We start from the raw sequence: 11,691 nt of genomic DNA, 5'->3' as shown, positions 1-11,691 counted from the left end.
TCTTTCAGGCAATTAAAACTGGAAAGCAATTATGTCCTAGGTATTCAGAAGGTCAGACTTTATAATCAAAATGGTGCCTGCTAGCATTGATCTATGAATCTATGAAAATTTTGGCAACATGAAGAATGTTATCAAAACTACACGGTCTAAAAAAATAAGAATCACAGTAATTAAACAAGAAATCATCAATGTAAAATGTCTTATAAATGTAACGTTTGTAAACTTCTGCATTTTCTAATGTGGGTCCTAGCATTAAAATACTGAACTTGAAGCTGTTATTGGAAACATTATTTATGCTTAGCAAGTTTGTAAACATGGAATGTTTTGTTTTGAAACACTCTAGTGAAGTGTATGGTATAAGAAGGCAGGTTTTTTTTAATTTCCTCACAGAAGCGAGGATACAACGAAGGTTTCAAATCAGGTTCATTCTCTCCCAAACCATCCATGATCTGTAATGAAATGGAACAGATTTGTAAAATACCTTTAGCCAACTCACAGTTACAGGCAATAAGAAGCTAAAAACAACCCCAACAATACATTCAGCGGGTCAGGCTGACCAGATTTGTTGAGTGACTGTACGGAACAAGCGGGAGGAAGAAAATAACATTAAAACCTCTCTATATCATAGAGAGGTAAAGCTGATTTGTCAGTGGTATGTATCTGCTTTGGGTTATGTGGTCTGCTGTGGTTCTATGTTAGCCCCAGAAATGCTTGAAAACTCCCCTGACACAATGGAGTAATGCAACCGTCCACTGGTCCTGAGGGAATTGAAGCTATGAAGTGATTTACACTCTGAACAGGAACACTACTTGTGTACTGCTAACCTGAAGCTCATCAGGAAGTGATTACTTATTTTGCCCAGGCTGAGTTCCTCCTTTTTTTATTACCAAATACCATTAAATGCAAGCAGTGTTCAATTTAGCCATTTTTGAGAATGTCTAACGACTCCATTAGATTTTTACTTCCCACATTCATGAAGAAGGAGAAATAACCCAAGCTACTTCAAATTGTAACTGTATTTCAAAAAGAAGTTAAGTAAAATGCATTTTCCTTATAAATCTTGTATATAATACTTACATGGCCATTAGCTATATCAAGTAAGTCACGTAACCGACAGCCTCTACTGTGTCTTCTTTCATAACAAATGCTGTCTTCTAGGATCATATAGTCTGTGCCAAAGGATCGCAGTATTCTGTAAACATCTTCAGGAGATCTCTTGGCATAGATCTGATAAATCTATAGAGGAAGAAAACTAAGCTGTAAGACACATTACCACTATTTCCTTCTTTGCTCTTTCATGATTCCTTTATCTTGAACCAGAGAAAGAATTGAGGTTGATAATCCATGTGATTTGAATTAAGTGATTTCAAAAAAATACTCAGTAGCCACTTAAAAGTTTCTATGTTATGGCTACTACGATGCACAATAGTACTGCTGCTGACTACAGAAGCACTGGATGGTGCTTCTGCCTGCAGAAGGGCCTTGGTAGATGCCTGTAGAACTTTCAGAATGTCTAGATCACAGGAAAGGACGGTTTCAAACAAACTCCCCAGCTTTGTGTGGAGTTTCTCAAGGTGGTCTCTACATAAAATGTTATGTGCTAGTCTGGGAACTGAAGGGAGTATCGGGCAAATCAGGAAATGCTCCATGTGGGTTTAACTGCCCAGCTGGGCAGCGGGACTTATGCCAACAAGTACCCAAACCAGTTCACTCTGAACTAGCTCGAGTACCCGGGTACAGTTACTCAGACATACACCAGCTGCCAGAAGTGAGTTAGCAGATGCCCAAACTACGATGAATTTCACAGAAGAAGTTAAATGGTACTGTATCTGAAGATAAGTTAGTTCAATGACCAAAGTTCAGTGACTAAATGATGTCATTTGCAATGTGCCGTTAGAGATTGCATGTGTTTTCTCGAATGGAGCTGCTGATATGGATAAGAATTAGCTTAAACAATCAGAACACTCTTACCTGTTTTGTTCTCTCTCTCAGATTCTTATCCTCATAATGGGGATGATTAGTTAAGGTCCGCCCAGTGCACAGTTTGACTCCTGCTAATAGCTGCATGCTCCCAGCAAACACTGCTGTGTTTGGAGTGTTTGACCTAAACAAATGTTGATAAGTCTGAGGAAGTCTCTGTAGGGGCATTTTTGCATTGCTTGTTACAGATCAGAAGGAAAAAAAAGACTGAAAAAATATTTTTCTGCCTCTCCTCTATTCAGGGAGCACAAGCAACTGTGTTTTCTTCAAATATGAAGTGGATAAATCACAACACTCTAACTGCAAATAAAAAATTTACTAAGCACTATGAGGAAATTTAGGGAAAACATGATTCTGAAAATTTCAAACTACTTCCACATTTCATATATTTCTTGGGTTCATATAGCCTCTGAATATTTCTGCATTTCTATATCCTAATTATTTTAATATTTCCAGAAACCTACTGTGACTTAGATTTGTGTCTGATACATAAGGTATTCTATATAAAAAGGATTATTTAATCTGAATGCTAAAACTTCTTGTTACTGTCCTGGCATTCACCGTTCACTTGGAATGAAAACTTCGTTATGCGAGACATTAATCCTCCTATTCTGACAACTGAGGGAGAGAGATTATGAAAAAAGTCACCTCAGTTGCAAGAAGCGTGGTGGGGGATGCAGAAGATGCCAGACAGAAATGCTGTCAATTATTGGTACTGTGATCTCATCTGAAATTCAAAGCCAATGTCTAGAATTGTTATCTAAGTAACAGTCCTGGTATCTCTGAATTGTTTAAATACCCATAATGAAAAAATGCTTTTTTGCTTGCTTTCCCCCCTAACAAGTTTACCATCTAAAATATATGTAAAGACACAACAGAAGGGCATAACAAAAAGATAAAGTAAAAATGCCAGGCAACAGAGACTAATTAAAAATGGTGATAGTGTGCTTAAGTGTTTTCTAGCACTTAGGAGGCATATAACCATGAAAAGGTCTATGAAGACTAAAACAACAGAAAGAAGCATATATTAAATCAAGTAAAATGAAATTAGAAAGGAATGTGAACAGCTGCCTAACATCAGCATACATGCACATATGGCAACTACAGCAGTCAAGTAACTGTCGCACTTTGGGGTGCACTTTAGGGAACCTTTTGAAGCTGCAGCTATGAATTCAGTCATCTTCAGGCTCCATGATCAGCTTGAAAATGTTGAGAGACAAGTACTAAATTTATTATCGCCTTTCAAGAGATTACGCTTAGCAAAGGAATAATTACAAACCCTTCCTAAAAATTCTCGCACTGGTACATTAATCTCATCTAGGAAGGACAGAGGTAGTATTTTTAGGAGGCCAGTTTAACTTTACTGATAGACTAGTTTTTCAGCAGTTTACAAAACCAGTTTCACTTTAAAGTCTGAAAATATTTAATCTGTTTTAAAAATTGTTTTTTATTTAAAATATTCAAAGCCACAAGTGTCATGAAGCAAATGTTTCATTAAAGAAATGAATTAATCTTAGAATTTAATACTATGCAAATGTCCTGACAGGCTGTCAGCTAGGACTCATCTCTGACTCTGCAGGAAAGCACAATTCCCTACACTGAGCTGAAAAGAACGTGGACTGGATTCACAGAGGGACTTGGTAGAGCTTAGATACCTAAATGAAAATGATGATTCTCAAAGAACCTTCAACATGTTTCTGTGTTTATGCTTGGGCTGGGAAACTTCTAGTGTAAAAAGTCTGTTTCCGTGTCTTTTCAAGATTAGCTCAAATTTTATAATGCTCTGCAGTATTTATCTCTGGACTTGGCCTTGGCCTTATCAAGGCAAGCTGGCACCTATGATTCCTAAAGAGCCCAATATAATGCAAACTTGCAAAATGAAACTTTCTTTAAAAAAACAAAACAAAAACCAACCCACAACAAGTACTGAAGGCAAAACGATAAGCAAACAAAAAAATTCCCAAGAAACAACCTTTCTTACAAACGAAAGCTAGACGAAATGGCAATAGCACCCTTTTTCCATAACTTACTGGTAAAAATGCTTGTAAAAATGTAGAAGATGCAGGGTTCAATTCCTCCCCTTTCTGAAAGCATTCACACTTGCCCAGAATGGGTGAAATATAGCCGAGTGCATTCTTTATTTATCAGGTATTGAGAGTTTTGCCAGCACTTCCTCCTGTACCTTAAAAGCAATCCAGTGACCCTTGCTTGATTTTTCAAAAAAACTGGTTTATGTGCCTTGGTCCTGGATGGAGTTCAAAATCAGGTACTCCAGGTGAAGGCAGATGTTTCTCTAAGACTCAGATTTGTATGTTTGAAGTCCTAGAAAATTACATGCCTTAAAACCTAACACACTCCATATTTTACTGGGGCCAGCTTGAGCTGCTGGAGGCACTCTTTCCCCATGCTTCACTGGCAATGCCAAGAACACAGACCTGGCACTGGATTTCACTGCTGTGGATGGACACCTGGAAGCTGGGAGGTGACACTGAACTTCAGCTGGTGGCCCTTACTGAGCGTTTATCTCCTGAAAGACCCACTAGAGGGAGACAGGACAATTAACTGATTTCTCAGGTATGGGATGATTTCTGTATTTTGTGCAAGCGCCTTTCTCCAGTACTCCTACCTGAGTCAGACACTGACTGCTGTGGTCTGTATCCAAGGCAGCTAACGTGCTTCAAACCACTGAGTGACACTTCTCTATTATAGAAAAACAAAGCCATTTTTACAAATGTCTGAACAAATGATGTATAAAATGAAAGGATAATTTGTTTTTATAGCTTTCTGCCAAGCTCCATACCACACTGCCCAGCCTGCAAACAATTTATTCTGTACGAAATGTCACTAAATAATGACAAGGACTTACAGGTCAAACTGATTTACATTATATAATTTAAATGCCATTCCAAGTAGACCTGATGGCATTTTGAACAAATAATCTCATTTATTTTTGAAGCTCTAAGCTTTCAACAAGTTAATTACAGCTGAACTAATGGGTATGCTAAGCAGTATAATACATCGTATGAAGCTTTTCTTTACCTACACTTAAGAATTTAGAGAATTATGTAAATACTAAAGAATAACTCATTAAAAATAAAAGGGTTTTACAGGAACTACAGGTCCATGCCTAACTTGCAGACACTCTAATAGTGGTAGTGATTCTTTCTCTTATTAAGCTGCTAAAGAATTATTGTGAGTTGGTTTTGAGGAAGCCCTACGGAAATGGCCACTGTTGCAATTATAGGTTACATCATTAGAAATAAAAAGTTCTCCAGAGCTGAACTCTGTAGTCAGCTTTCAGAGCCATAAAATCTGACAAATCTCAGATTATTTCTTTACTAGTACCTGGGTGTGATACAAATCTACAAAGCAAAGGGGCTTGAGAAAAGGAGATTCTGGAAAAGGGTTCTCAAATATGCCATGTTAGATTTTTTTTTTCTTTAAAAGAAAGTTTTTATTTGCAGAATGCTATATTAAAATATTACAAGTTTATCTGCAAATGATAGGCAGTAAAGCATATTCAGTCAAACTGTCATGTGTTTTTTTTTTTTCCCTCTGGTTTGGAAAGACTGAAAATTGCAAAAATGGAAAACAACAGCCACAAAGAAAGAGCAACAAGATGCATTTTTGTTAGTGCCAGCCTCAATTTTATGCATGCATATTTTGTTCACATAAAGGAGTGCACCTACAGAGTTGGTATAAACGTAGTTTTCAGGTACTATCAAGTTCATGCCTGAATTTTACTGACAAATCAGTCAATGACAAAGGAAAAGCCCAAGAATTTAAGAACAATAATTAAAAAAAAGTGTAATATTGCCTTTAAAGTCTGGAACATGTGTTTATTTCAGTGTGATCACCCTTGAAAATCAGGCACGTAAGTAAAAGCGAAGAATTAAAATTTATAGCTGGCTTAAAATTAAAATATAGCCATTAATATAAATTATTAGAGGAAAGAACCACCATTGAAATATGGGTATTCCATTTTGTAACCTTAGGACCTTTTTGGAAATGTGTGCGGTTTGCACTAATATAAAAATTTGCCTGCTTGTCCCCCACACCTGATTCAAATACAGTTGACATACAACTATGCTGCCAAATCTCAGTCTCAAGTTAACTTTTCCACTGTTTTGGCTGTTATCTGAGATTTCTGAGAAGCTTTTCTATGATTTTTAGTAACTGCTTATGAAATATTCCACAATTCTAGACAGGTTTCCCCTTTAAAGGCAGAAGACATTGCTTCTTAAACACTTACCAGAAGTAAACAGAGTAGGGAAGTTCACGCTATTGATTTGCTCATTCTACTGATATTCTTCCCCATCTCACAAATGAGCATGTTGTTCCTGTTGTCTTAGGGAGAAAGACCAAAACTAAGAATTTTAATGTACCTCCCATCTGGGAACACAGCTGTGACCTATCCCTGCATCACTGGCAGGACCTTCCTGACTTTTTTTAAAAACACAAACCAAAAAACTAAGAAAATGAGGTGGTGAGTAGGAAAAAGCAAAAGACTGGGATATGCAAGACCATTATGTAAAAAAATTGCACTCTGTGATAGATGCAGTCCAATACTATCCAGTAACTTTATTGTAAAGATATAAACCAATATATCTTCCTGAAAATTCTATGGTAATTTTAGTAAGGGGAAGAGTAAAAAATAATCTGCAGACACTTCACAGTGGACAGACTAATAGTTGACTATGATTCAGATCGTGTATTTGGACAAGTTAATATGCATTTAGATCTAAGCAGATAGAAGGGTCTTCTTGTTGTGAAGAGATTGCAAGACAGATGAGTTATTCCTAATTCACTGCTATACATGACAAATTAGAGCGTCTCATACTGAGTTTTAATAATGACTGATTAGTTCCTGACACCAATCTTGACAGATCATTAACTATAGCAGAACTATCAAGTGTTAGTATAGTAAAATATTTTTCTTACACATCAAAACTTAAGAAAATCTGTCCCACTTCAAGAAACTTACCATAAATTTTGTTGACTTGTATTTAAAGCATAGATAATTAACTCTTCTTTACATGAATAATATCTCTAAACACAATAAACTCTAAGTAGAAAATTTCCCTCTATAATTGTCTGTCATGATTTAAAATGAAAGGAGGACAAGCACCAGTTTAGCATTCTCAGCACTAAGAATATATGACAAATTATTCTTATCGGATCCAGCCAAATCCAGTTCATGGCTGGGGATAACTCCACATGCCTATTTTATGTATAAATCTATACATAACTCCATATATTGTACACAGGAGACCTGAACTATCAGACATTTACCATCTTTTAATAAAACAGTAGTGCTAAATGGAACTGGCTGGTAAACATTTGTCACAAAAACGTGTCAATATGGCTGCAAAGATTCTAAATGATAGAAAAAAAACATGACCTGCTTTCAAAATAAGTCAGTGAAGGCTTGTAATATATTTTACTTCTAAATTATTCTTTCTAGTTTATGGATTAAAGAAATACAACATTATGGAGTGTAAATACATTGCTACGGGTAGAATAGGCTGGGTGACTGGTTTCACTGAAGCTCACTGCATATGAAAACACTATACAGGGCTCCAAGGAAACACTTCAGATAGTTCAGTGCTAAATGTTGTAAATTCAGATTTACATTCATAATGTTTTCCTCCAGACCCTGAAACTGATTATTTTTTTTTTAAATCTTTGTCAGATTTCCAAATAAAAGCAAGTACCAGGAATATCTCTGTTGAGAACTTAACCTGAAAGTTTGCAGTGGTTACTTTATGTTAATAGAGAACATATCCCTTACGTTCACAGTCCTCCAGAGAACATCTTACCCAGCCCTTTTTATCAGGAGCTTCTACATGCAGTATTCCAAACTATTTCCACCTAAAAAATACCTTCCTATGCTCTGTGTGAAAGCAGAAATGATGAAGTGGGGTTGAAATGACTAACTCATACTCTTGAAAGAGACTTTGCACCTATGCTTAGCTGTGGCAAGTTCAAGTTCAATTACAAATATTTTGTTTATCCTTTAAAACACATATGGGGATTAGCTCTAATAAATATAAACAACTTAGATTATTTTAAAGTTCAGGAAACAGACTGTAGAGTACAGATTTTCCAGCCCTACAACTGTACATCCAAACTTTATAAAATTATAAATTTGAAGAGAAGGACACCAGGTTGGGGGGGAGGGGAATAAAACCATTTTGCTGAGAAGATCTATTAATGTAAAGAGGCAGCTATAATATGATGGAAGAAGCTTGACACCTCCAAATTAACCTCCTTCAGCTGGGAAAACTATGTGAGCTTATGGGAGCACATAGAGTCAACTGGTTCCCTGACACACAGGCAATAAGGCAGCATGATACTGAACCAGAGCAGTCTGGGTGACTCTGCATACAGCTGTTCTCCACACAGTTAATATGCTATCCTTAACTATCTCCATGGGTCACCAGAGTTCACTGATGGGCTGTGACAAAATAAGGAGAACGCTGTAACTAAGAACATTAGATCTACACAAATAGCATTTAACTTAAATAGAGAAAAAATCCTCTTACTTAATCCAGTTCATCAGCTCCACAGTGTCTGGGTCATAGAATTCTCTCAGCTCTGACAGTTCTTCCATTATTCCTGGCCAGAACTATAATGAAAGCAAATAAAACAAACTGAGGACAGAATGAACAAAACAAGTTCTGGATGTTGAAACGTATAATTTCCTCTCAGCTGGTAACTGATCTGGTCCAGCCTATAGATAAATCGCAAGACATAAGCGTTATCTACCCTTTTTATGAAGGATAGGTGGCCGTCGCTGCAGTATGAATACAAAATTTCAGAGTTTGAGATCTGCAGCTCCTGCCAGATGACCAGAAGGAACAGAATTACCCATTGTGGTGAGCCTGAGAAGAACAGCTTTTCTCAGGTACACATCTCACTGGAGGTTTCCAGAACTCTATTAGCTAAGATCAGTTTGTATCTTAAAATCAATGGGAAACCAAAAGTTGCCACCAAATATGACTGTCGTGCATTGTATCTACTTTACAAGTGAACTATTTCAGTTGCCTGGACTATAGGATGAATGTTAATGTTTTAAGTTACTTCTTCACAGACCAAGCTTTAAAAAAAAGGAACAAGATAAAGAGGCATCATGTAACAGTTCAATATGTAACCGCCAAGCCATTAAATAATGCCCACGATGACAGGAGAAGGAAAGGCACCAGGAATTAATATTAAGTTTGGAAAGGCAACTTACAACTAAATAAAAAAAAGGTAGGAAATCTGTATCACAAGTTAAAATAATTAGATGTGCTGTGGATGCCATTAATAGTATTTCAAAAGTTTTAATTAAAAGAGAACCACTGAAGGAAAAGAGAAAAGTGTGACTGAATGGCAACATCCAATAGACTGTTGGGGGGGGGGACATTTAAAAATTTACTGAAGATACAGAGTACATAAATCAAATCTGGAAGAGAGAAATAAAGATTGGAATTGATTCTGAAACGCTTAACCTTCCCCCAAAAAAGCTAACAGAACAAAGATTTGTTTAAGGGTTTCTTCTTGTTTAAGCTAGTGAATATTCAAGGACAAAAGGGAGCAATTAAGAGAGATAATGACAATGCTAATGACTAACTGATTGCTTTGCATCAGTCTTTACTACAGAGAATGTTACGGTGAAACATATTCCAAACCTGCTTTCTTTAGATAATAAGGATTGCTGGCTTGCAAAGTGAAATGTCACAGGAAAAAGTGTAAGAAAACCCGCCTGATAATTTAAAAAGCCATAAATCATCCAATTTAGATAATACTCATCCAAGAGTTCAGAAGGAATGTGAATGTGATACTGCTGAGCTCCTTAACAAAAACATGCATTCTTTCACTAAAACTGTAATTATGTAGGAGGACTGGGGAGCAGGAGATATAAGTGGGCCAATGAAGATACTTACTAGTTTAATTGTTTACTTGATACATTTGGTGAAGTAATACTGGTTAGTAGATTGAGAAACATCTAAAAGATAGTTATGGCAGTATCACAACCTTACAGTTTTGGAAAGTACAGCAATATTAAACCAGACATATTTCTGCTCTTTAGAAGATCTCTCGAGAGATTAGTAAATAAATTAAGCAGTTGTGAAATGAGACTGTAGACTCTCATAATGAATCAAAATTTCCTCTCTTCATTGCTAAACTCCCCCGGATAGCTAAACATTTTGAGAGCTTGGAGTCCTTCAGGCTGCAGACAGAAGGAAATAGGCTCTGCTTTGCCTCTAGATCATGCTGCAAACTACCCTGCATCTACTGAGAATCTAATGACACTGTGCTATCTGCTGAATGCAGGGACTATCATATTGCATCAACTAAGCTATATAGGTCTTTCAAGGCACAATGCCATACTACTGCAACTTTGGAGTGAGTAAAAGCAGTTTTCACGGGAAGAAAATTTTGGGAGTGGCGCTTGCTATTACTGAATTTAAAAAGAGAATTCTCAGGTAGCAAAATTTTCAGGTCACGCTACATTAAATTAGTCAAGCCATGAGAAAACTGAGGAACTTCAGAAGTTCCAAATACAGCAGAATAACAATGACAAAGTAAATAAAAAGTAAAGCATACAAAAATATAGACCAATAACATTGATATAAAAACTTCATCTTGTAAATCAAGTATATGTCAGATTGAGAAAAAGTGTACTGTGACACAAGGAAAGGATACACTCCATCTATTCTTTGTATCAGGGATGCAACAAACTGTTCAGAATAATTAGTGTTACGTAAAAGAGGTTTCCGACTTGTAACATGGCTGTCTCTGGGGTCAAAGTCTTCAGAAAAGAAGCCTGTTGTCAAGTGGCTTAAATTAGTAACAGAGGGATTTCGTTCTGGACTGGAAAGATCTTAAGGACCTGTAACTTCCAAAAGGCTTAAAAAATACTTGTATCAAGAAAAGGTAATATGAAATCTTATTGCTGACTCGCATCAAAACCAAAAAGAAAGCCAAGAAAATAGAAAGGTGGCATACTTTAAACTGACAATGGGGAATATTTTTCCTAAGGTCTGTAATTACTCATTGAAAAATATCACTAAGACCTAGAATCTACAAAAATAAACAAAATAATAAACCCTGAACTTGATGACATGACTATGGAAAGAAATTGAATTATTAGAAGATTTAGGTACTAAAGTTGCTGTTTGTTCCCCTAGCTCCTTGGAGGATGTAAGGCAATTTTTAAGTTTCAGGAGTAAAATTAAGTCTTTTATTAATGAAAACATTATCCCAACTCTTTATATTGTAGAAAGATTTCAGCTTTCTCTTTCACATTTGTTATCGTTCCGGCTCATGATCATGGATTTCATCCAGTATAACAATACTTAAGTTTCTTATTGAATGTCTGGTGTGCTTTCCTTTTTGACTGTATTTTGACTTACTAATAGTTAGTATCCCTAAATATATATATTGAGGATATACACTTGACAATTTTTAACTCAGTGTCTGTGGTAAGTATCCAGAGATTTTTAAAAGCTTGCAGCTTTTCCCCAAACACAAGCTATCTTTTTCATTCTAGCTAGAAAGTCCAGAGTTAGTCAATTGTGCTAGCCACAAACTTGGACATGCTGAACAATCCACTGATGATTATGGGAGTTCAGTACTTCTCAAACACAAGAACATTTATTTTGAATTCCAAAACTATGAGCATTAATTCTTTGGCCTCTGGGCCTAAGTGAAAAGTGAGTACTA

At 36.3% G+C, this 11,691-nt stretch overlaps 1 protein-coding gene across 1 annotated transcript in view; it reads right to left on the bottom strand.

Moving 5' to 3' along the window:
- Nucleotides 1-287: 287 nt before the first annotated feature.
- The window catches only part of DPY19L3 (dpy-19 like C-mannosyltransferase 3), a gene marked incomplete at its 3' end in the record, with an annotated part of 36,102 nt that continues 24,698 nt past the window's right edge, over nucleotides 288-11,691 (bottom strand). Inside the window, exons 16-19 of the mRNA XM_082005470.1 lie at nucleotides 8,526-8,608; nucleotides 1,972-2,104; nucleotides 1,078-1,236; nucleotides 288-449 (exon numbers count right to left, since the gene is read on the bottom strand). Of these exons, the coding sequence (XP_081861596.1) occupies nucleotides 288-449; nucleotides 1,078-1,236; nucleotides 1,972-2,104; nucleotides 8,526-8,608 (537 nt within the window). The remainder of the gene's footprint in view (nucleotides 450-1,077; nucleotides 1,237-1,971; nucleotides 2,105-8,525; nucleotides 8,609-11,691) is intronic.

Source organism: Phaethon aethereus (genome assembly GCF_964289735.1).
Source record: "Phaethon aethereus genome assembly, chromosome: 13".
NCBI lineage: Eukaryota > Metazoa > Chordata > Aves > Phaethontiformes > Phaethontidae > Phaethon > Phaethon aethereus.
Note: the sequence above shows the minus strand (reverse complement) of the source record. Positions and strands in the feature narration are given on the sequence as shown.